Source organism: Neodiprion lecontei, chromosome 5 (genome assembly GCF_021901455.1).
Source record: "Neodiprion lecontei isolate iyNeoLeco1 chromosome 5, iyNeoLeco1.1, whole genome shotgun sequence".
Lineage (NCBI taxonomy): Eukaryota > Metazoa > Arthropoda > Insecta > Hymenoptera > Diprionidae > Neodiprion > Neodiprion lecontei.
Genome location: NC_060264.1, coordinates 8706318 through 8732501, shown reverse-complemented (window position 1 = coordinate 8732501; position 26184 = coordinate 8706318). Strand labels below are relative to the sequence as shown.

The following is a 26184-nucleotide window of genomic DNA, read 5'->3' as shown; positions in this document are numbered from 1 at the left end:
TAATTCAAAAATTGAAAATTGATCTTATCCAAAGTTTCAACGCCAGTATCGGGTTTCTCGAGTTCTTACAAATCGGTTTATGTGAAACAGTAGGTAAGAATTGGGTTGAGTTTCGCATCTTTCTCGCGAATTTCTTAGCTCGGAAAGTGTTTTAAAAAAATTATGCAACTTCGCTCTCAGACTTTTTTTTTGTTTCTTTTTTATTCGTATTGCAAAATTGTTGCAGTTCCATTTTGAAAACATAGCTTTTCAATTTTTTGATTCAAATTTTCGCTAGATATTTTTGTAAATTTCAATATTCCTCAACTCTTTAATCAAATTACCGCTCCCGCAGTCTTTGAATGAACAAGAAATTTCCCTCACTTTTCTTCGTGTAAAGAAATGTATAAAACTGTGAAAAACTGTTAGGATTTTGAAAATACAAGTGGAAGGGTAAAAAAGAAATTGACGTTCTCCCTTATTCTCAGAGCTTGAAATGACGGGACTTGAGGAGTACAAATGTGGGAAATTTGAAAAATAAAAAGGTTACATTATCAAATTTTCAAAGACGGAGCTGTGTGTTTTACAAAATTTCAAAGTATGGAAAGTCGGAGTGTCGAAAATTTAAAATGTAGCTAATTGTAAGTCAGAGCAGAAAAAACGAAAATATAAAAACCTTTCTATCTGTACTTTGACTTTGAATATTCTCTATGAAATGGATCTTCGCGCTTTTAACAATTTGATAACGATGTCCCTTCTATTTTCCAATCCTCCTACATTTTTACCCCCGATCCAAGTAAAAATTAAAAATCTTATTACCACCCGGACCGGACTACCGATCCAATAGGACGAGCTCTCCGCTTACAATTAGTCAGACATTCTGGAGTATCAGGATAACAGGAGCTGGCAGCGCAGGATTTCGTGATTCACCGTCAGGACGACGCCGTCGCTGTCGACGTCGCTGCCCCAGGTCGATAGGTTCTCCCGTTTCTATTACAGTCGAGAAATGCCGTCTGCAAAGAGAGTATCGGATCGATCGATGCAAGGTTGCTTTGTAAGTCAGTCAGTGTGCGATGAGTCTCAAGCTCGTGAGGCTCACACGGGGTTTTTTCCCGTCACTCAGACCCCGGGAATTTGATACAACGGCTTTATTTACCTCGTGTGAAAAGTGTAACTTTCTACAAGCTCGTCGGAAAATTCTTACGATTTTCAACGGTCGATGTAAGCCTGGGGTATGTAATAAGTGATCGAAATTAGGCAAAGTAGGAATCATTCCGAAGGACAGGACATGTCGAAAATTATGCAAAGTGCTGATATGAGAGTGCAGAAGATTTAAAATCAAAAGCAAATGCACTCTTTGTAATTATCGCCAATCTGTCGTGCCCGAAAAATTCTTCGCTCCAGTTTTTCCCGTATTTAGAAACGTTATCCGTGATAACTCAGTGAATGATGCTTCGAATTGCTTCAATTTTGGGGAGAAGCTTTATTTTCAGAACAGAAATATGCACGTGAAAGTTAGCTTGAATATATTAGTAAACAAAAGATATTTCGAATTCAGGTACCTTGCGACCTTAAACTAACGTAAATACAGCTAGGAAAAATGGTGTTTGATAAAAATGTAGATATTTCATGTATTCGATAGAAAGTGAAGATTTCACGTGTTTTTCATTTGAATTTGAAAGACTTGACAACAATTGTATCATTTGTTTGAAATGATCTTAATAACGTATCGAAGAAATATTTAGAAGTCATTAAAGACCAGAATTAATAACATTGTGATATCGTGTCTGTGTAACTTGGTGAACCTGTAGAAGCAATAATTATAAATTTCTGAAAGTGATATACAGCCTAACTTATAAACACACAATGATGATGTTGCACTGTATACAAACGTAATACCTTTTCTAGGGGGGCTCGTAAATTGTCTGCATACGGATACACGCAGATGTCGGTATATTCTATTTTAATTAATCGATTAAAATTGACTTCAGCCAACCGCGTTTATTTTGCGTGGCCTACCCGAGTCATAATATTTTCATGTTATGGAAAAAGAGAAGTGAAAAAAAAAAAAGAATGAAATCAACGGCGGACTTCATTATTCTATTACTTCTCGTAAATCACTCGTGAGGAAAATTAACGTCTCTGCATGCTTGTTTTTACTATTTTAATATTATTTTTTATATATTCTACCGACTCCGTATATTTATTCCTCAATTAAATAAATTTAAAAAAACAAATAGAAACCGATAGAGTGAACAAAGAAGTACGGATCTCGTTAAATTTTGCTAGAAATATTTGATAATACGAGTAAATTTCGATTGATAAATTCAATACAAAAATTCATCGTGTACGCGGATGACGCAGAACGTATGAAAAAAAGATGTCGAAAAATTACGGAACTCGTTTTTAGATGACAAATTTGAAAATTTTTTGGCGCTGCTATCACGCTGTCTAAAAACGCAAAGCAAGCAAGTCTCGAAATTCGGTGAACCGTGAATACGTAACGTTTGTCGTGTACAACCCACGTGACTGAGAAATGACGGAAATAGAATAATTTTGGGTTCGTTGCCAATTGGTGCAATATTAGTAACCGTGCTCCGGCGATTCAAGGCCTCGGGTCAAGAATCAAGATCAATGCGATTTCCTAGGAGACTCATTAATCATTCGCTGAAAAATATCGCCACAATTTTTGTTACCCCCTGTAATTTCCAGCAGTTTTCTTTGAACTTTCTCTCTTTCTCTCTTTCTCTCTCTTCCTTTATCCCTGCTCATTTCCACTTTTCAAAGTTCATCGCTATTTCGTTTTTCAGCCCAAATCCGTACGCGGTTGTTGGCCCACCTGTGCCCACGATCGGCGTCACGACGCCCACGCGGGCAGCATTGATGGCGGGAAATTTGTATAGAGATACGCTTTGTTGTTATTGGCAGACGGTTCGATGGTCACGTGGACGTCTATCCTGTCTTTCTTTGCTCTGCAGAGCTTCCGCTGTTCTTCTAGCTAGGGTTATAACACGCAACATGTACGACGAAATTAAACATCCGACGCCAGGCGTCGCGGCTAGACTCGCCAGAACAGAGTGATCGACGATTCCCGTACTGGCTGATTGCGAGCTTTCGTAACTCCGTTTTCGCGTCGCGATAGAAAAGGAAAAATTTATCTTACATCGACACGTGGATCTAGAATAAATACGGAAGTTTTTTTTTTCAGTTACCGATAATATTTTTAACTCCGCTCCATCTTTCTCCATATTTTATTACTCGTACCGATTTCGTCATAGTTTTTTCAAATTCTAACCAACTATAAAGTTTCGTTTTTATTTTTCATTTTACCGTAAATTTTAACGAGGAGAAATTTCGTTTTGTTAATCTAATCACATTCTATTCTTTGCTTTTCTTTTTGAAGTAGAACTGTAATCACATTTGTAGGGAATATAAATATGCATAATATACATTATAACATCCTAAAAAATTCAATTTAACTTATTCTGCGTTTATAACACTGAGCAAGTACGAAGAGATTTCGTCGAAACTGGAAAACGCGAGTGTTTGCGGTTTGAGAGTGATAGTAGTGGTAACAAATTTTATCAACTTCCTTTTTTACGGAGATTTATAATGTGTGAATACGAATTTCCTTTCAAAGTTCTGTTTAACATCGCGATCTGATTGGAATGTTAAATGATTATTGAGTTTTATATCGTGATTTTCCTTCAATCCTTCCTGTGCTGATTTTTACACCGTGCTATCTTGCGGTAAATACTTATAAACCGCGGAGTTTATTCAAATTTACGACATGAGTGCGCCTTGGCCAGTGAATCGTGGTATTTTGCGTCGGCAAAAATTTTCTCAACCTCTTTCTGTAAGTCTTATGTATAGGTATAAATATTATTCAGAATTTAAAGACGGTTTGATTTTCTTTTGAAAGCAATTCTGTGTTTCCATTATACATCTGTATATACGGATGTAAATCGAAATCAGTTACAATTAAATTTCATATTATTGTTACATATTTTTCGATTACTGTTCTGGTAGCGTATCATTTTACACAGTTAAAATCAAACGCTGAGATCAGCATGCGAAAATTTCACTCTTCTCTCTACGAAATTATTATAACTCTTCTCTGTGTTCACAATTGAAAATCTTATCAGGTTAGTTTTGTGGGAATAATATGTTGAAAATTGGTCAATGAGAAATTTATAATCCCTGCAAAACTAACGAAAAGTTAGCGTTCGCGGAAACTCGGAAAAAGTCTGGGAATCATAAAACTGCGATACTTGATACATCGAGAAATCTGGATTAAACGAGACCCTCGAAAATAACACTTTTCGCGTAAAATTTTCCCAAGTTCTATATATACGTCTTACATCCTTTGACAAGATTGGCTTTTGGCACATGTTCGATAGATCGAACCAGGTGCACGTCTACCAGAAGCTTGCGTTACCAGCTTCGAGTTTGAATCCGAAGAAGCAATGACGATTACCGACATATATTTTAAATCAACTTGCTTTTCAAAATGGCGGAATGATATTTAGATTTTTTAACGGATCAATGGTACCATAACCGTCGATTCCTCCCGCGTATCGTATGTCGTGCGAATATTTTCAGACATAAGAAATTCAGGATTTTTTTTATCCACGGATCGATCAATTACGGCGCACGCTTCGTGTACGGAAGATTCTCGATCTTTGCTTTCGAGATGAAATTATTCACTACGTGATTATTGTGAAAAATAACTTGTTTGCATAAAAATAATATATATGGTGTGTGTACACGTATATATTATAATGCTTTGAATACGAAACACGCGGCAATCGACGACACGTCACTATTTCGTAGGTATATTTAGCATAGCATACGTCATCATAACCCATGATGAGTGCCTCTCAACATGCGCGGAAAAGTTTCGGTCTTGCAGATATTTTCTGCCAGAACGTTTAGTTGCTCGCATCGAGTCGCACGCGTCTGTCATTTTTCCATCCTTCATGCAAGCCGCGTAAAAAAATTTTCGGTTCGATCGCTTAATCACACGAGTGTTTTTAAAGGATATACAGAATCTAGTGCGGAAGTGTATCGTCTCTCTCTCTCTCTCTCTCTCTTTCTCCTTATCTCATTGATACGTTGTAATTTCATGGGCAAAAATTAATTGTGTCGGTGTTGATTATTTACCGACCTTAACAATTTGCAATATTATTGATTGAACTCTCACCGATCTTTCGTAAACGTCTGTATACAATTCTATAATACTATTCAAACTTTTTTTTTTATTCTGCTTTTTGCACAACTTCATGCTTGTCGAGTAATTTTTTTCTATACATTTTTATTCTCTAGTTCCTGAACTAATTGTAACGATTTAAAACTGTTCATAGATTTTTCTTAATACAGAAATTACAGGCAGTCATTGTTACTGCGGAAATAATTTTCACATACACGCACTTACGAATCGTTGATATTTTATTTCATTTTGTATTTTTGTTTTCACTAAACACTGACAAATTCACCCTCCGTTTATGTCGTCGATTTAAACCCGCGAAACAGGAGACGTTCGAAATTCAAATGAAACCGTTCCCACCAGTACCAAATGAGAGAAATGAACATTTTTTTAAATCCGCATTGCGGCTGTTATAATCTTAGCACTCAGCACTCGGCCGACGTAAGTTCGTGAATATATTTCCGAGCTATAAACATCTGCAGTTTTATTTTTGTTATTCCTTATTTCGTTTCATATTCAAGGCGCGGAAAAAAAAACTGCCAGCGATATCGCTCAGCAGAGCGTCAATATTGAATGACTGTGAAACGTTCGTTTCAAGCAGCAGCTCAGCAACTTTTTTCCCACGTATTCCGAAAATTAACGTAACAATTTTTTAATCTAATTTCGTTTCCTTTTTATTCATTTTACGCAGGAACAACGAAGTCTTAAGGCTGGTGATCTATCGCATCAAGAAAGCAACAACATGTCCGCATCGACGATGAAAGTACAGAGCGATTCGTATAGTTCGGAAAAGGTAAGATTTTAAAATATTAGCATATTGTTATTTGGCTGAATATTTTCAATTTCATTATCGTTATTGCTGTAACGGTCTACATTATACGAATAATTTATTCTCAAACTACCGGGAAACGTGTAAGCACATTGTAAATGCGTTTCAAATCTCGGACGCGTTTATTTATATACTATACGTATCACTCCGCGAGAATACTTTGAAAAAATATTTGGCCGAGTAACAAAAATTCAATATAGTACCTACTCTCAAATCGTTGAGCGTTGTACTTTTCCTGTTCGTAGATACTCTGATTTAAATCCTGAATCTAACTCCTGTAATCGACGCAAAAGTTCCCAGTTCGGCGTCGGAAATCTCATTTGTATAATACAGTTATCTGTACAAATAATGTCTTTTTGGTAGCGTTGAATTAGTAATTTGTCGATTAAACGACCGTCGAATTAATTTGTTTACGCGTCTAATATCAGCGTGTTTTGCTCACTGGTTTTTTTTTTCTTCCTACAGAAAGCAATGGCAGCTCAGCAGCAGAGACAGACGGTGACGTCGACGGGTATATATAATCACGAGAAGCACATGGCGGCTAGTTCGCAATCGAGCGTAACGATAGCGTCGAAGGGGGTCAGCTCAAAGGCGTCGATCACATCGGCCACGTCGGCGGTTAACCAGCTGATGAACAACGGCATGAGGCCCGCCGAAGACGAGCTCCTTTCCTTGCCACTGGACGACCTTGACGTGCTCTCATCAAATTCGAATCTTCAGGACGTTGAGCGGGCTAAAGCGAAGTACTCTGGCTTTTTGGACACTCTGGTACAGCGGCTGAAGGCCAGCGATGGAAAGAACGCAAACGCGCCGCTGCTACTGAACAGAGTTAGCGAGATCATCCGGAAGGCATGGGCAGTTCCTACCCACGGTCACGACCTCGGCTACACGCTGTGCAACACCCTGAGGAATCGAGGGGGTCTCGACATGCTCATGTCAAATTGCATAGCCCAAGATATCGAGCTTCAGTTCTCATCCGCGAGGCTGTTGGAACAATGTTTAACGAACGAGAACAGAGCTCACGTCGTTGAGAATGGACTCGAGAAGGTCGTCAACGTAGCATGCGTATGTACCAAGAACGCGAACTCGGTTAACCACTCCAGGGTAGGCACCGGGATACTGGAACACCTCTTCAAGCACAGCGAGGGAACCTGCAGCGACGTAATCAGGCTTGGCGGCCTCGACGCCGTGCTCTTCGAGTGCCGAAAGAACGACGTCGAGACACTCAGACACTGTGCCGGGGCCTTGGCGAACCTCTCGCTTTACGGCGGCGCCGAGAACCAGGAGGCCATGATCAAGAGGAAGGTACCGATGTGGCTGTTCCCACTGGCCTTTCACACCGACGATAACATCAAGTACTACGCCTGTCTGGCCATCGCGGTTCTCGTTGCGAACAAGGAGATCGAGGCTGCGGTACTCAAGTCCGGAACCCTGGACCTCGTCGAGCCCTTCGTAACGTCGCACAATCCCTACGAATTTGCAAAGTCGAATCTCGCCCACGCTCACGGGCAGAGCAAGAACTGGCTCGAACGACTCGTCCCGGTTCTGAGCTCGAAACGAGAGGAGGCCAGGAATCTTGCTGCCTTCCATTTCTGCATGGAGGCTGGGATCAAGAAACAGCAGGGTAACACCGAGATATTCCGCGAGATCGGGGCCATCGAACCTCTCAAGAAGGTCGCCAGCTGCCCTAACGCCGTTGCGTCGAAATACGCCGTTCAGGCTCTGAGGCTCATCGGTGAGGAGATTCCCCATAAGCTCAGCCAGCAGGTTCCCCTTTGGTCCACCGAAGACGTCAGGGAGTGGGTGAAACAGATCGGATTTGCCGAGTATGCCCTGAACTTCGTCGAGAGCAGGGTCGACGGCGATCTCCTCCTACAGCTTACGGAGTCGAATCTGATCGAGGACATCGGATTGACGAACGGCATCAGGCGGAGGAGGTTCACCAGGGAGCTTCAAAATTTGAAAAAAATGGCCGACTACAGCAGCAGGGACACCGGGAACTTGAACAGTTTCCTTGAATCCATTGGACCAGAGTTTTCGATTTATACATACGCGATGCTTAATGCCGGCGTCGACAAGGACTCGATCGGTAATTTGTCCGAGGATCAGCTTCAGAACGAGTGCGGTATCGCTAACAGCATTCACAGGCTCATGATACTCGAAGCGATCAAAAACAAGCCACATAATCTTGGAATATTTAATTCGTCCGGTGACGAGTCGCCAGACAAATCTCTCGATGTTTTTGTCAGCTATAGAAGATCCAACGGGTCGCAACTCGCCAGTCTACTCAAGGTCCATCTGCAGCTCAGGGGATTCTCCGTATTTATCGACGTCGAGAGATTGGAGGCTGGGAAATTTGACAATAACCTTCTTCAAAGTATCAGACAGGCGAAACACTTCCTACTTGTTCTCACACCCAACGCTTTGGAGCGATGTATACAGGATACCGAATGCAAAGACTGGGTACACAGGGTAAGTAAACTCAACATTGATTGATGATACTACAAGATTCCACTTATATAGTTCCAAAATTGATACGGCGAAGTTCGTTCTTTTCGAAGAAAAATTGTAAAATCTAGTAGTAGTAGTAGCAGTATTGTTTTGTTGGCTTCAACTATATAGGCCACTTTGCCGTACAACAACGCTCAACATTGGCGCGTATTGAAGTACAATTTTAAGTTTATTTATATGATTAGATACTCTTATCTCTAAATCAAGTATATGAAAATTCGTAAATGTAGAGTAAACAAGAACGCGTAATAATTTCACTCTTTTTTAAACGTTAAGGTCTATACTTGTAAAAACGAAACTACGGAATAGGGTTGATATAATTCAATTTTACGTTTTTTTTTCAACATATTATTTCTTTGACTTTCATATAATTCGCATTGCCAAAAAATATGGTCAATAACATCTGGCCCTTTTCCGCATCTACAAATGTCATCATAGGCAATATTATATCTAGTTTGTAAAAGTTATTGGGAACGGAAATGTGGCGACATCTGGTGGCAGAAAAATTTATTACTCCCATTGGGCCATATTTAATTTTAAATATCCTATTTGTATCTTTTGCAGTATATTGATTCCATGTGAAAAAACTAAAGCCTCCTAGCTTGCAATAAGTTCTTCGTATTTTTTTATTCGCATAATTGACCTATGGCCATTTATTGATAGAGAACTGTTTCTGCGCACTCTTGTTTGGCTCCGTTCCTATATTTGTTCCAAATACTTATTCAGATTTCAATAAATCTCACGAAACCTTTGAACTCATATTATTGAAGCCATAAGACACTCCACACAACTGCGGATGATCATATAATTAATAGCGAATATGTGCTTTTCTTCTCAACAGGAAATCGTTGCAGCCCTAGGATCACATTGCAACATCATTCCCATAATAGATAATTTTCAATGGCCAGAGCCAGAAGACCTTCCGGAAGATATGAGGGCAGTATGTCACTTCAATGGTGTCCGTTGGATACACGATTACCAAGATGCTTGCGTAGACAAGCTAGAAAGGTGCGATAATAATTGTCTATTAGTAATATTTCTGTGATGTGAAACTCCATTCGATAGTTTATTATATAGGTAATAGGTATACAGTTACAATTGTAGTTGCTCAAACATAAGCGATAGTCATTTCATTCCACTAATTTTCCTATTCTAATTTGACAAACGCAGGTTTATGCGCGGTGAAATTCCTATGAGGTCGGACCTCTCTAGTGGCATACCAAGAAGTTTGGCATCCAAAGATGTTACTCAGCCAAGCACACCAGCTAGCACAAATATACGACAACCCAGTTATCAGCGAATGCACAGCAATGAAAGTCGCGGAAGTGACAAAGACTCGATAAATGGTAGAGATTGACTAGATGGCCCCCCCACAGCTATACCCAACAGGTGAGAATCAACTTCAATTTATATATGAATATCAGCTCGCCCGCACATTTGACTCGATAGTATCTGTCTTGGAATCGTTAATTTCGCTTCAAAATCTACTAATTACTTTCTGCAATATACTGGTGATACTATTAACAAATACACGGCTTGATTACAATGTTCTTGAGTAATATTCTTTTGAAATAATACAGCAAAACGTAATAACGCTTTGCGTATGAATAACAAGTTTTGGATATTTGCTAATGAGTGAATGTGAGGCAGCTAACAACAAAGTTGGAAGATTACTAACCACATGATTGTCTTTTCTTTCTTTCATGCAGCCCAGGAATAGACTTTGCATCAAGACTAACATGATTAGGTTGGTTTAATCATAAATTGTTTTTCGCTACCTAAATTTTTAGTGGCCATGTTAGATTGATCATTTGTTTCACCATTTTTTTCAACCCTCACTTTTGAACTATTCTACATTGCAGCTCTGTTTAGTGGTATTTTTGCATTAATCTGTGTTTTCAAAACACGATTACAGTTTTGGTGTACTTATGATATGCTTGTTTTTGCTTGACACTTTTTCATTCATCTACTTAATTATGGTTTATTGTTTACTATTAATGTTGTATTAGTGCTGTAAAACGATTTTCTAAGTTTACCTAAATTTTTCTTCTTCAACTGCTATTACAGGCTTCGGAAATCGTCAAGTCCATCTCGCTGGCTGATGGGTCTTCCACCGACATCTCCACGTCTAAAATTTGTTCATACACGTCCGGGAGGAAGTTCGATACCTCGTCGACCCCCGAGACATCCTCCCCCTCCATCGACAAGATCTCGATCACTGGAACTGCTTGATCAAGAGGAAAAGCAGAGAATTCTCCCTGTCCCAGCAGCCCCAGAACCAGTTCCAAGACCAAGATCAAGGAGTCTGGATGGTCTGCTAGATGAGGATGGTTTGGGATCAGTGTTGAAGGGTGAAGAATCCTTTGCCGAGGCTGCAAGAACGGAAGAAAACCAGGAGAAGTGTAGGCCCAGATCAAGAAGTTTGGACGGATTTTCAGATACAGCTGAATCGGTAGAAACCGTTGACAGAATTTCCCAAAATAGCGCCGAATCTTCTTTGGATGGTGAAGAAAACAGAGTTGTAGAATCTGTAGTTGTTAGCAACAATAAAAAAATAGATTCTGACATCTGTGGAGAAGCAACGATTGGCTGTGTATCTGGACCTTCGATACATAATAATCCCATGCCTGTGCCGAGATTGAGGGTGAAACCGCAAGCTGAGGAATCGCTGTTGCAGGACAATTTGTCTCCGGATGAAGCCAGCGATGAAAAAAGCTCCCTGTTGAAAACTCAAATACCAACAATCAGATCCAGGAGCATGGATGACCTGTTAGAATCGACGACAGCTGAACCTGCATCTGAGACAAAGGAGCCGCTTGCCGAACCTGTAAGCTCAGAGTCGTCGACAGGTAAAGAAAGACTGTTGATGAGCGGTACTGAAAAATCTAACTTGTCAAAGGCGAAGAGCTGTGGTGCGGGGTTGGACTCTGCTGAAAGTTTTTCATCAAACGATTACAAACCCCCGAACAAAGTCCAAGGCTCACTATCCTCACTGCCTACCGGTGTTGAGCCTAAAAGGAAACGTAACTTTATGGACAAATGTGTCAATAAGGTACGGTCCTTTATACGAAAGTAAGGAGAATGCTTATAAATTCTTATTTTATAACGCGTTGATACTGACTTGTTATTTAATTATTACTATTACTATTATGCTTAATTATATTAATATCACTACTGTTATTACCGTTTAAACTACATTTTGCGATTTTGAACGTAATTTAGTTATGACAGTAATTCGAGTTAGTAATTTGAATAGGAAAAGAAACATAAATGTATATTTAATTCTCGATACATAGAATGAAAAGTATGATTAGAAGTATGTAAATCACAGTGTGATTTTGTTCCAGTATATTATTATATTATGACGATGTGATGAATGGCAGTGTGAAAGGGAATGATATGATATGGGTATATGTTAACATGATGAATATAGTGCCTGAGATGAAAATTGCGACAAAAAAAAAAGCAGAAACAAAACAAGTGTCTTCTTAGATACCTAATGGCAACTATTAATTTATTTTTTGCCGAATATTTATGATAAGACTTTCGGCACTATTTTACCGTGAACTAGGATAACATAGATAATGGTAACCTGTTTTTCAGATATTGATTTTTTTTATATTTCCTCCAACTGAACCGTATTATAATTACATATATAATGTTTTAGATTTTAATTATCTGTTGTACAGTTCACATTACTGTTCGTAATACTTTTTATTTCGCAGGCAGTTAAGTAGACTATTATTATTGATGTTATTATTTTATTATTATCACTATTATTATTATTATTATTGTTATTATTATTATTATTATTATTATTATTATTATTATGGACTATTCTATAAACGACGGTTGTTTTTACTGCAGCTAACCCGATTATGAAATATATTTTAATTTAGATTGTATCATTTACATTATTTTGGTATGTAACAAAATTAATTTGAATTGTTATTATTATTATTATTATTATATGCAAGTGTATAAATTACATGTTATTTTCTAAAGAAAACCAGAATGGTATGGTTATAGGCATTGTATTTTGTAATGCTTCGAAACGATGTTATTCATTGGATTAGAAACATATATAGTGTATATTTTACCAAAGTTTCACAGAGTGAAATAAGAATTTTAATAAAAATATTTCAATGTTTCTCGTAAAGAAATTTTTATTCGCAAAAATACAATTATTGTTCAACATCTTTCGAATGAAGTCTCCTTCAATTTGAATCACGTACAACGTTTACATGTGATTGATACCTACTACAATATTATTGTTTTGACAAATTTGTACGACAGCGTGTGTGTTGCACAGCTTGAAGTACGATTTATTATAATATATAATAACATAAAAATAAATATTCCTTAAGACCGTTGTATAATATATCTCAAAGTTTCGAGACTTTGGAATCTTAAAGGAATAGTCATACGCTTTAAAATGAACTTTATGTTTAGTTCAATTTCGTTTTCAGTTATGTCTATTCATCTGTGACACAAAAAAACTAGAATTTAGTAAGTTGATGAAACAACCTACAGATGAAAGTGAAATAGAATATTCATTAATGCTGTTCAAAAACTTACTGGAATATTTGATGATCCTTGTATATATTATCTGTGTAAGGATCATCTAATATTCCAGTAAGTTTTTAGCTAGCTGGCTATTACATGTATCATTTTGTAACATCCTTAATATTTGATGATCCTTATATATATATATATGTGTGTGTGTGTGTAAGGATCATCTAATATTCCAGTGAGTTTTCAGCTAGCTGGCTATTACATGTATCACTTTGTAACAGCCTTAATATAAACGATTTCAAAAAACGCCGAGTTTTAAACACTTTATGAAAATTAGTTCTAAAATATATTTAAGCATGGCTGTGACCATTTGTTCAGTTAATACGCACACGAAAATTAAATTATTTTCGACGAAAGTGAAGTATAATTTACAGTCAAGTACGTATGGAATTGAAATTATATTCATCTGTTTACAATGTCATGCCGTCCCCTCAGTCTTCTCACTAATCGCATATCCGTTGGAAACAGTGTTACACGTTTGGCATGGAGTGACAGTAGTATTGCATCTTCAAAAAATTGCACCAAATACATTTCTGACGCCTCTTGAAGTGCCTCGAGAGCTTTTGCTTGTATTCTATAAAATATTATGTAAAAACATTACTTTCCTGTAACTAATAGGAGCTAACTTTCACCGAAGTTGATTTTTCTAAAAGTTTGCTAGTTCGATTTACAAGGTTGATTGATTTTTAGAAATGTAATACCAACCTGGGATTACTTTTTTCTGAAGGCAAAACCAAACAAATTGTAATTATTAGTTTCTATTCTAACATTTTATGAATTCAGAATGCATTTATTTTAACGAAAAATGCAGTATAATTTCGTGTAATGTGAGACTGTAGATGGTACTTATTTTTTATCATTCATATGCGATCAGAGTTATTACATATAATACGCATGCTCGTTGTTATGAGTTTTTACACACGAACCTGTTAATTTCCAATCGAGGGAACAAATCCAACATAATTTCTCTAACTAATCTAGCAAATGGTAACTTTGGAATCAGTAGCTTTGTCGTCTTCTGTAAGAATCTGATCTCTTGGAGCGCTTTAGTGCCACTTTTTGCGCGAAGATTCACCAACGTTCTTGTAGGGCTAACATGTTTCTGCAAACGAACAAATTATGATAAGCATTTGATGTTGCAGAGTTTCCGAAATATCGAAACACATACAAATAATTGGTCCATGTAGATAGACGATCACCTTTGAGGGTGTAGCGCTTGATCTCGATACTGATGAAGCTGACGACAGTGATGGTCTGTGTTTGAATTCAAGTTAATAACCGTAGAATTTTTATAATTTCAAAATTCAATCATGTCGAAGTTAGTAACATTATTGTAACGATGAATGTTGAAAAAAAAATCGTTATTTCGTAACTTGAGAATTCTATGAAATTCAGTAAACCATAATCAAGCAAAATGAGCTCATACAGTTCAAATTTAATTTCATCACAGTGATTCTGAAATTGGAAAATGACAAATTTTCCGTTAATGTTTCATTACGATAACGTAACTAACTTCACTTTCAAAAAATTCATGACATTGTGGTTAACAAAAGGTTTGAGCTGTCAAGCTCGTACGACGAACTAAATGTGGTTTATTGCAGATTACGATAAGCCAATGATAACACCGGTGATGTGGTAAAAAACAGATTAATTATAATGTAATTGTGGACAAGCCTTATTCGCGGGTTAATGACGGCGTCGTGAACGTTTGAATTTTTTAAATCCGGTTCATAACCTCTCTACTACCTTGGCGCTCTTTTCCGTCTGACCATCGCGATACTTTTACAATAAAAGATCGGAATTTGAGAGTAGACTGATAAAACGAGTTACACTTCATTCATTAATAAATACTAACGGGCCCCTCACTGTCAATATTACCCAGAATTAAGGCTAAAATGATTATTATATATCCGAACGAAACCGCGAAGCAAGATCAGCGATATAGGGAGATGTAGGGAGACGCTGCGACCAGTGTTGCCAGTCTGAAATTTCACTGCGTACTATCCATGGTTATAGAAAGTACTAGATTGATAGTTGCCCAACAGTCAACTATACCGGCTGAGGTTTATTTCGGGTTGATTGGTGGGGTTTATTTTGGTTCAGTTGACGGGGATTGTTTTGGTTTTGTGATGGGGTTTATTGTGGTTGGGTTCGTGGCATTTATTTTGGTTTGGTCAACGAGTCTTATTTTGGTATGGGCTATTCCGCGTCAACCGGATCAGTCATCTTTCAGATATTTTTTTAATTTGGCATGTGGATTGTGTGGGAGGAGTTAGATTTTTGTGCCAAAGCGCGAATCTCATAATGCAAAATTCGATTTTTTATTAACAATAACAAATTAGACTCCCATATTTTTCAAAAATTCATAACTTTGGCAAAAAATTCGATACAATATATTTTTTTTTTTCAAATTACGCGGAAAGCTCCATAGAATTTAAAAAAAATACGAAATGTTAAAAAAAAGTTGTTATCAATTGTTTATTTAACAATTAATTTTTCAAAGATTTTTAAAACAGTGACTGACACGATCAAAAAATTTTTTTAAAATTCCGACATGTTCCTTGAACTGTACTACAACCTGTGAATTAATTCCAGAGGGGTGTTTTTCTTCGTTTTCGAGTTAAAAATCATTAAAGGTGTCGATGCGCATGAAATTGCGGCGCGCCGAGTCTCTACGTATTGGCGGGCGGCCGGTTGCCGTCCACCGCTACAACGCGGTGGCGTCGCAGCGTTATTTTAGAATCATTTTCACGATGTAGGACATGATTGAAGAATCTGAAAAAAATACTGTACCTTCACAAGGCCTGCTCAAAGCGATAAGTGAAGTTTCAGGAATGTGTGAACACCTTTAATGATTTTTAACTCGAAAACGAAGAAAAACACCCCTCTGGAATTGATTCACTGATTGTAGTACAGTTCAAGGAACATGTCGGAATTTTAAAAAAATTTTTTGATCGTGTCAGTCACTGTTTTAAAAATCTTTGAAAAATTAATTGTTAAATAAACAATTGATAACAACTTTTTTTTAACATTTCGTATTTTTTTTTAAATTCTATGGAGCTTTCCGCGTAATTTGAAAAAAAAAAATATATTGTATCGAATTTTTTGCCAAAGTTATGAATTTTTGAAAAATATGGGAGTCTAATTTGTTATTGTTAATAAAAAATCGAATTTTGCATTATGAGATTCGCGCTTTGGCACAAAAATCTAACTCCTCCCACACAATCCACATGCCAAATTAAAAAAATATCTGATAGATGACTGATCCGGTTGCCGCGGAATAGCCCGTATTGCTTGTATTGGTGGGATTCATATTGGTTTGCTGGATAATTTTTGCCACCTTTTCAGTATGCTGTAATTTAAAAAAAGCGTCCACCTCCGACGACCACCGCATTCACCATCGAGATGGACGAAGAAAGGCACAAGGAGGAGGAGGACGAGAAATACGAGAGGAACAAGGTGGACGAAGAGGACGAGGATTTGTGCACGGTGAGTACAACATTTTTATAATATTTAATAGCAATTGCAATTACAATTCGTCTGAAATTTTGCAAACTTGTCATGTTTACAATATATTTATCATAAATTTCTATCATTTTTTAAAAATTTCTGATAATTTTACTGGTAAGACGTGTCAATAAAAATACTATATTATTCCTTACACAATATTTTACATGTGTTCTAATACTGGAAATATTTATTAGTATTCAAGGTATAACCCAAGGTGGTTGGCTGTGGTCGTTGGCGGTGGTTGGCAGTGGTTGGAGGTGGTCGGAGGAGAACGAAGAGAACAAATACGATGCGGAGAACAAGGCTGAGTAAGAGGTGAAAAGGGACGAGGTGGTAGAGGGTACCAGGTGGTGTTAGAAGGTTGGGAGGTTTCTTTCCTGTTGGCCTACGCTCTTTTCGCTGCGTTTTCTGAGTTCCTGAGGGTCCAATTAGTCAGGTAAGGGTCATTCAAGTCGAATAAGAGACCAAAAATTTTCGGCTCCGAAAATAAAGAAAAAGTAAGGCTAACCCCTTTGCATTTTTGGTGAAAATTATCGCGATTTTGAATAGTGCTGAAAAAATTCTTTCACGCACTATTCCGATGTAATTTTGCGAGGGAAATCGATTGTGCGCAGCCCCAATACGCTGCGATCAACGCATGAAAAATTACAGCCAAAAAACGTTAACCTATGTCTTTGACATTTTTCAGCAGGTGCTTTTTTGCTCGCCATTTCTCTCCTGTTGGTGCTACACTCTTTTCGCTGCATTTTCTGAGTTCCTGAGGGTCCAATTAGTCAGATGAGGATCATTCAGATCGAATCTGGGACCAAAAATTTTCGGCTACAAAAATGAAGAAAAAGTAAGGCTAACCTCTTCTAATTCTCTCTTCTAATTTTTGTATCCCGAGAACTTGAATAGAAATATAGAACTAGGCTAAGGTTTTGGACTTAAGACATTGTTTATTGTTCATTTTGTAATAATGTTTCCCAATATTGTCATGGAAAAGATGAAAAAATAAACCATTGAACAATTAAACCCCTTTGTATTTTTGGTTAAAATTTTCGCGATTTTAAAAAGTGCTGGTATAAATTCTTTCGAGCACTATTCCAACGTAATTTTGCGAGAGAAATCGATTGGGCGCAGTCTCAATACGCTGCGGACAACGGATCAACAGTTACAGCCAAAAATCCAGAACCTGTGTTTTCGAAATTTTTCAGCAAATACTTTTTCGCTCGTCATTTCTCTCCTGTTGGTCCTACGCTGTTTTCTCTGCGTTTTCTGAGTTCCTGGGGGACCAATTGTTCGAGAAACGGTCATACAAATCAATTCTGAGACGGAAGATTTTTTGGTCATAAAAAAAGGAAGGTTAACCCCTTTGCATTTTTGGCAAAAATTTTCGCGATTCTGGAAAGCGCTGGAATAAGTTGTTTCTGGCGCTATTTCGACGTAATTTTGCGAGAAAAAACGATTGAGCGCAGTCTCAATACGCTGCGGACAACGGATCAAAAGTTACAGCCAAAAAACCAGAACCTGTGTTTTCGACATTTTTCAGCAGGTACTTTTTCGGTCGCCACTTCTCTCCTGTTGGTCCTACGCTGTTTTCTCTGCGATTTCTGGGTTCCTGGGGGACCAATTGTTCGAAAAACGGTCTTACAAATCAATTCTGAGACGAAAGATTTTTTGGTCAAAAAAAAAAGAAGGTTAACCCCTTTGCATTTTTGGCGAAAATTTTCGCGATCCTGAAAAGTGCTGGAATAAATAGTTTCTGGCAATATTCCGACGTAATTTTGCGAGAAAAAACGATTAAGCGCAGTCTCAATACGCTGCGGACAACGAATCAAAAGTTACAGCCGAAAAACCAGAACCTGTGTTTTCGACATTTTTCAGCTGGTACTTTTTCGCTCGCCAATTCTCTCCTGTTGGTCCCACGCTATTTTCTCTGCGTTTTCTGAGTTCCTGGGGGACCAATTGTTCGAGAAACGGTCATACAAATCAATTCTGAGACGGAAGATTTTTTGGTCAAGAAAAAAGGAAGGTTAACCCCTTTGCATTTTTGGCAAAAATTTTCGCAATTCTGAAAAGCGCCGGAATAAATAGTTTCTGGCAATATTCCGACGTAATTTTGCGAGGAAAAACGATTAAGCGCAGTCTCAATACGCTGCGGACAACGAATCAAAAGTTACAGCCGAAAAACCAGAACCTGTGTTTTCGACATTTTTCAGCTGGTACTTTTTCGCTCGCCAATTCTCTCCTGTTGGTCCTACGCTATTTTCTCTGCGTTTTGTGAGTTCCTGGGGGACCAATTGTTCGAGAAACGGTCATTCAAATCTATTCTGGGACGGAAGATTTTTTGGTCAAAAAAAAAGAAAGGTTAACCCCTTTGCATTTTTGGCGAAAATTTTCGCGATCCTGAAAAGTGCTGGAATAAATTGTTTCTGGCGCTATTCCGACGTAATTTTGCGAGAAAGAACGATTAGGCGCAGTACCGATACGCTGCGATCAATGCGTCAGAAGTTACAGCCAAAAAACGAGATGCTGTGTTTTCGACATTTTTCAGCTGGTGCTTTTTCGCTCGCCATTTCTCTCCTGTTGGTCCCACGCTATTTTCTCTGCGTTTTCTGAGTTCCTGGGAGACCAATTGTTCGAGAAACGGTCATACATATCAATTCTGAGACCAGAGATTTTTTGGTCAAAAAAAAAGGAAGGTTAACCCGTTTGCATTTTTGACAAAAATTTTCGCGATTCTGAAAAGCGCTGGAATAAACTATTTCCGGCACTATTCTGACGTAATATTGCGAGAAAAAACGATTGAGCGCAGTCTCAATACGCTGCGCACAACGGATCAACAGTTACAGCCAAAAAACCAGAACCTGGTTTTTCGACATTTTTCAGCAGGTACTTTTTCGCTCGCCATTTCTCTCCTGTTGGTCTCACGCTGTTTTCTCTGCGTTTTCTGAGTTCCTGGGGGACCAATTGTTCGAGAAACGGTCATACAAATCAATTCTGAAACGGAAGATTTTTTGATCAAAAAAAAAGGAAGGTTAACCCCTTTGCATTTTCGCCAAAAATTTTCGCGATTCTGAAAAGCGCTAGAATAAATTCTTTCTGGCACCATTCCGGCGTAGTTTTGCGAGAAAAAACGATTGAGCGCAGTCTCAATACGCTGCGGACAACGGATCAACAGTTACAGCCAAAAAACCAGAACCTGGGTTTTCGACATTTTTCAGCAGGTACTTTTTCGCTCGCCACTTCTCTCGTGTTGGTCCGACGCTGTTTTCTCTGCGTTTTCCGCGTTCCTGGGGGACCAATTGTTCAGGAAACGGTCATACAAATCAATTCTGAGACCAAAGATTTTTTGGTCAAAAAAAAAAGAAGGTTAACCCCTTTGCATTTTTGGCGAAAATTTTCGCGATCCTGAAAAGTGCTGGAATAAATAGTTTCTGGCACTATTCCGACGTAATTTTGCGAGAAAAAACGATTGGGCGCAGTCTCAATACGCTGCGGACAACGGATCAAAAGTTACAGCCAAAAAACCAGAACCTGAGTTTTCGACATTTTTCAGCAGGTACTTTTTCGCTCGCCACTTCTCTCCTGTTGGTCCTACGCTGTTTTCTCTGCGTTTTCTGAGTTCCTAGGGGACCAATTGTTCGAGAAACGGTCATACAAATCAATTCTGAGACGAAAGATTTATTGTTAAAAAAAAAAGGTAGGTTAACCCCTTCGCATTTTTGGCAAAAATTTTCGCAATTCTGAAAAGCGCCGGAATAAATTCTTTCTGGCACTATTCCGGCGTAGTTTTGCGAGAAAAAACGATTGAGCGCAGTCTCAATACGCTGCGGACAACGGATCAACAGTTACAGCCAAAAAACCAGAACCTGTGTTTTCGACATTTTTCAGCAGGTACTTTTTCGCTCGCCACTTCTCTCGTGTTGGTCCTACGCTGTTTTCTCTGCGTTTTCCGCGTTCCTGGGGGACCAATTGTTCAGGAAACGGTCATACAAATCAATTCTGAGACGAAGGATTTATTGGTCAAAGAAAAAGAAGGTTAACCCCTTGCATTTTTGGCGAAAATTTTCGCGATCCTGAAAAGTGCTGGAATAAATTGTTTCTGGCGCTATTCCGACGTAATTTTGCGAGAAAGAACGATTAGGCGCAGTACCGATACGCTGCGATCAATGCGTCAGAAGTTACAGCCAAAAAACGAGATGCTGTGTTTTCGACATTTTTCAGCTGGTGCTTTTTCGCTCGCCATTTCTCTCCTGTTGGTCCCACGCTATTTTCTCTGCGTTTTCTGAGTTCCTGGGAGACCAATTGTTCGAGAAACGGTCATACATATCAATTCTGAGACCAGAGATTTTTTGGTCAAAAAAAAAAGAAGGTTAACCCCTTTGCATTTTTGGCGAAAATTTTCGCGATCCTGAAAAGTGCTGGAATAAATAGTTTCTGGCACTATTCCGACGTAATTTTGCGAGAAAAAACGATTAAGCGCAGTCTCAATACGCTGCGGACAACGAATCAAGAGTTACAGCCGAAAAACCAGAACCTGTGTTTTCGACATTTTTCAGCAGTTACTTTTTCGCTCGCCGATTCTCTCCTGTTGGTCCTACGCTATTTTCTCTGCGTTTTGTGAGTTCCTGGGGGACCAATTGTTCGAGAAACGGTCATTCAAATCAATTCTGGGACGGAAGATTTTTTGGTCAAAAAAAAAGGAAGGTTAACCCCTTTGCATTTTTGGCAAAAATTTTCGTGATTCTGAAAAGCGCCAGAATAAATTCTTTCTGGCACTATTCCGGCGTAGTTTTGCGAGAAAAAACGATTGAGCGCAGTCTCAATACGCTGCGGACAACGGATCAAAAGTTACAGCCAAAAAACCAGAACCTGAGTTTTCAACATTTTTCAGCAGGTACTTTTTCGCTCGCCACTTCTCTCCTGTTGGTCCCACGCTGTTTTCTCTGCGTTTTCTGAGTTCCTAGGGGACCAATTGTTCGAGAAACGGTCATACAAATCAATTCTAAGACGAAAGATTTATTGTTAAAAAAAAAAGGTAGGTTAACCCCTTCGCATTTTTGGCAAAAATTTTCGCAATTCTGAAAAGCGCCGGAATAAATTCTTTCTGGCACTATTCCGGCGTAGTTTTGCGAGAAAAAACGATTGAGCGCAGTCTCAGTACGCTGCGGACAACGGATCAACAGTTACAGCCAAAAAACCAGAACCTGTGTTTTCGACATTTTTCAGCAGGTACTTTTTCGCTCGCCACTTCTCTCGTGTTGGTCCTACGCTGTTTTCTCTGCGTTTTCCGCGTTCCTGGGGGACCAATTGTTCAGGAAACGGTCATACAAATCAATTCTGAGACGAAGGATTTATTGGTCAAAGAAAAAGAAGGTTAACCCCTTGCATTTTTGGCGAAAATTTTCGCGATTCTGAAAAGCGCTGGAATAAATTCTTTCTGGCACCATTCCGGCGTAGTTTTGCGAGAAAAAACGATTGAGCGCAGTCTCAATACGCTGCGGACAACGGATCAACAGTTACAGCCAAAAAACCAGAACCTGGGTTTTCGACATTTTTCAGCAGGTACTTTTTCGCTCGCCATTTCTCTCCTGTTGGTCCTACGCTGTTTTCTTTGCGTTTTCTGAGTTTCTGGGGGAGCAATTGTTCGGGAAACTGTCATACAAATCAATTCTGAGACGGAAGATTTTTTTGGTCAAAAAAAAAGGAAGGTTAACCCCTTTGCATTTTCGGCAAAAATTTTCGCGATCCTGAAAAGTGCTGGAATAAATTGTTTCTGGCGCTATTCCGACGTAATTTTGCGAGAAAGAACGATTAGGCGCAGTACCGATACGCTGCGATCAATGCGTCAGAAGTTACAGCCTAAAAACGAGATGCTGTGTTTTCGACATTTTTCAGCTGGTGCTTTTTCGCTCGCCATTTCTCTCCTGTTGGTCCCACGCTATTTTCTCTGCGTTTTCTGAGTTCCTGGGGGACCAATTGTTCGAGAAACGGTCATACAAATCAATTCTGAGACGGAAGATTTTTTGGTCAAAAAAAAAGGAAGGTTAACCCCTTTGCATTTTTGGCAAAAATTTTCGCAATTCTGAAAAGCGCCGGAATAAATTCTTTCTGGCACTATTCCGGCGTATTTTAGCGAGAAAAAACGATTGAGCGCAGTCTCACTACGCTGCGGACAACGGATCAACAGTTACAGCCAAAAAACCAGAACCTGAGTTTTCGACATTTTTCAGCAGGTACTTTTTCGCTCGCCACTTCTCTCCTGTTGGTCCTACGCTGTTTTCTCTGCGTTTTGTGAGTTCCTGGGGGACCAATTGTTCGAGAAACGGTCATTCAAATCAATTCTGGCACGGAAGATTTTTTGGTCAAAAAAAAAGGAAGGTTAACCCCTTTGCATTTTTGGCAAAAATTTTCGTGATTCTGAAAAGCGCCGGAATAAATTCTTTCTGGCACTATTCCGGCGTAGTTTTGCGAGAAAAAACGATTGAGCGCAGTCTCAATACGCTGCGGACAACGAATCAAAAGTTACAGCCGAAAAACCAGAACCTGTGTTTTCGACATTTTTCAGCAGGTACTTTTTCGCTCGCCAATTCTCTCCTGTTGGTCCTACGCTATTTTCTCTGCGTTTTGTGAGTTCCTGGGGGACCAATTGTTCGAGAAACGGTCATACAAATCAATTCTGGGACGGAAGATTTTTTGGTCAAAAAAAAAAGAAGGTTAACCCCTTTGCATTTTTGCCAAAAATTTTCACGATTCTGAAAAGCGCTGGAATAAATTCTTTCTGGCACCATTCCGGCGTAGTTTTGCGAGAAAAAACGATTAAGCGCAGTCTCAATACGCTGCGGACAACGGATCAAAAGTTACAGCCAAAAAACCAGAACCTGAGTTTTCGACATTTTTCAGCAGGTACTTTTTCGCTCGCCACTTCTCTCCTGTTGGTCCTACGCTGTTTTCTCTGCGTTTTCTGAGTTCCTAGGGGACCAATTGTTCGAGAAACGGTCATACAAATCAATTCTGAGACGAAAGATTTATTGTTCAAAAAAAAAGGTAGGTTAACCCCTTCGCATTTTTGGCAAAAATTTTCGCAATTCTGAAAAGCGCCGGAATAAATTCTTTCTGGCACTATTCCGGCGTAGTTTTGCGAGAAAAAACGATTGAGCGCAGTCTCAATACGCTGCGGACAACGGATTAAAAGCTACAGCCAAAAAACCAGAACCTGCGTTTCCGACATTTTTCAGCAGGTGCTTTTTCGCACGCCATTTCTCTCCTGTTGGTCCTACGCTGTTTTCTTTGCGTTTTCTGAGTTCCTGGGGAAGCGATTGTTCGAGAAACGGTCATACAAATCAATTCTGAGACGGAAGATTTTTTGGTCACAAAAAAAGGAAGGTAGTAGGAAGGAAGGTAACCCCTTTGCATTTTTGGCAAAAATTTTCGCGATTCTGAAAAGCGCTGGAATAAATTCTTTCTGGCACTATTTCGGCGTAGTTTTGCGAGAAAAAACGATTAAGAGCAGTCTCAATACGCTGCGGACAACGGATCAACAGTTACAGCCAAAAAACCAGAACCTGTGTTTTCGAAATTTTTCAGCAAATACTTTTTCGCTCGCCATTTCTCTCCTGTTGGTCCTACGCTGTTTTCTCTGCGATTTCTGAGTTCCTGGGGGACCAATTGTTCGAGAAACGGTTATACAAATCAATTCTGAGACGAAAGATTTTTTGGTCAAAAAAAAAAGAAGGTTAACCCCTTTGCATTTTTGGCGAAAATTTTCGCGATCCTGAAAAGTGCTGGAATAAATTGTTTCTGGCACTATTCCGACGTAATTTTGCGAGAAAAAACGATTAAGCGCAGTCTCAATACGCTGCGGACAACGGATCAAAAGTTACAGCCAAAAAACCAGAACCTGAGTTTTCGACATTTTTCAGCAGGTACTTTTTCGCTCGCCACTTATCTCCCGTTGGTCCCACGCTGTTTTCTCTGCGTTTTCTGAGTTCCTGGGGGACCAATTGTTCGAGAAACGTCATACAAATCAATTCTGAGACGAAAAATTTATTGGTCAAAAAAAAAGTAAGGTTAACCCCTTTGCATTTTTGGCAAAAATTTTCGCGATTCTGAAAAGCGCTGGAATAAATTCTTCCTGGCACTATTCCGACGTAATTTTGCGAGAAAAAACGATTAAGCGCAATCTCAATTCGCTGCGGACAACGGATCAAAAGTTACAGCCAAAAAACCAGAACCTGTGTTTTCGACATTTTTCAGCAAATACTTTCTCGCTCGCCATTTCTCTCCTGTTGGTCCTACGCTGTTTTCTCTGCGATTTCTGAGTTCCTGGGGGACCAATTGTTCGAGAAACGGTCATACAAATCAATTCTGAGACGAAAGATTTTTTGATCAAAAAAAAAGAAGGTTAACCCCTTTGCATTTTTGGCGAAAATTTTCGCGATCCTGAAAAGTGCTGAAATAAATTGTTTCTGGCACTATTCCGACGTAATTTTGCGAGAAAGAACGATTAAGCGCAGTACTGATACGCTGCGATCAACGCGTCAGAAGTTACAGCCAAAAAACGAGATGCTGTGTTTCGACATTTTTCAGCAGGTACTTTTTCGCTCGCCATTTCTCTCCTGTTGGTCTCACGCTGTTTTCTCTGCCTTTTTTGAGTTCCTGGGGGACCAATTGTTCCAGAAACGGTCATACAAATCAATTCTGAGACCAGAGTTTTTTTGGTCAAAAAAAAAGGAAGGTTAACCCCTTTGCATTTTTGACGAAAATTTTCGCGATTCTGAAAAGCGCTGGAATAAATTCTTTCTGGCACTATTCCGACGTAATATTGCCAGAAAAAACGATTAAGCTTAGTCTCAATACGCTGCGGACTACGGATCAAAAGCTACAGCCAAAAAACCAGAACCTGCGTTTCCGAAATTTTTCAGCAGGTGCTTTTTCGCACGACATTTCTCTCCTGTTGGTCCTACGCTGTTTTCTTTGCGTTTTTTGAGTTCCTGGGGGAGCAACTGTTCCAGAAACGGTCATACAAATCAATTCTGAGACGGAAGATTTTTTGGTCAAAAAAAAAGGAAGGTAGTAGGAAGGAATGTAACCCCTTTGCATTTTTGGCAAAAATTTTCGCGATTCTGAAAAGCGCTGGAATAAATTCTTCCTGGCACTATTCCGACGTAATTTTGCGAGAAAAAACGATTAAGCGCAATCTCAATTCGCTGCGGACAACGGATCAAAAGTTACAGCCAAAAAACCAGAACCAGTGTTTTCGACATTTTTCAGCAGGTGCTTTTTCGCTCGCCATTACTCTCCTGTTGGTCCTACACTGTTTTCTCTGCGTTTTCTGAGTTCCTGGGGGACCAATTGTTCGAGAAACGGTCATACAAATCAATTCTGAGACGAAAGATTTTTAGGTCAAAAAAAAAGGAAGGTTAACCCCTTTGCATTTTTGGCAAAAATTTTCGCGATTCTGAAAAGCGCTGGAATAAATTCTTTCTGGCACTATTTCGGCGTAGTTTTGCGAGAAAAAACGATTAAGAGCAGTCTCAATACGCTGCGGACAACGGATCAACAGTTACAGCCAAAAAACCAGAACCTG

General features: G+C 39.0%; 2 protein-coding genes and 1 long non-coding RNA gene across 18 annotated transcripts in view; 2 read left to right on the top strand and 1 right to left on the bottom strand.

Annotated features, from left to right (window-relative positions):
- Positions 1–13008, top strand: part of LOC107221052 (NAD(+) hydrolase sarm1) — a 186762-nt gene extending 173754 nt beyond the window's left edge. For 12 of the 13 annotated variants that reach the window (XM_046742179.1, XM_046742186.1, XM_046742183.1 and 9 more), the window contains 5 exons: positions 5877–5978; positions 6480–8486; positions 9367–9533; positions 9696–9914; positions 10593–13008. In XM_046742179.1, the coding sequence (XP_046598135.1) occupies positions 5877–5978; positions 6480–8486; positions 9367–9533; positions 9696–9882 (2463 nt within the window). In that variant the 3' untranslated portion in view covers positions 9883–9914; positions 10593–13008. Of the gene's footprint in view, positions 1–5876; positions 5979–6479; positions 8487–9366; positions 9534–9695; positions 9915–10234; positions 10273–10592 lie in introns of all 13 variants that reach the window. The other variant, XR_006904758.1, reaches the window with a different exon arrangement.
- Positions 13009–13181: 173 nt separating this feature from the next.
- LOC107221038 (histone H3.3) lies at positions 13182–15064 on the bottom strand. Of its 3 annotated transcripts, none has more exons than XM_015659886.2 (4): positions 14847–15064; positions 14300–14337; positions 14027–14202; positions 13182–13674 (listed from the first exon to the last, which is right to left on the bottom strand). In XM_015659886.2, the coding sequence occupies exons 1-4, from the start codon at positions 14935–14937 to the stop codon at positions 13503–13505; spliced, it is 477 nt and encodes a 158-aa protein (XP_015515372.1). In that variant the 5' UTR covers positions 14938–15064; the 3' UTR covers positions 13182–13502. The 3 variants fall into 3 exon arrangements, with proteins under 3 accessions (XP_015515372.1, XP_015515381.1, XP_015515388.1); XM_015659895.2 differs by having other exon boundaries at positions 14300–14354; positions 14847–15003; XM_015659902.2 differs by lacking the exon at positions 14847–15064 and having other exon boundaries at positions 14269–14499.
- Positions 15065–15066: 2 nt separating this feature from the next.
- Positions 15067–17571, top strand: LOC124294826. 2 transcript variants are annotated; one of them, XR_006904762.1, is made up of 4 exons: positions 15067–15249; positions 16449–16589; positions 16805–17046; positions 17299–17571. It is a non-coding gene; the product is annotated as an uncharacterized LOC124294826 (long non-coding RNA). The 2 variants fall into 2 exon arrangements; XR_006904761.1 differs by lacking the exon at positions 15067–15249 and having other exon boundaries at positions 16294–16589.
- Positions 17572–26184: the final 8613 nt, after the last annotated feature.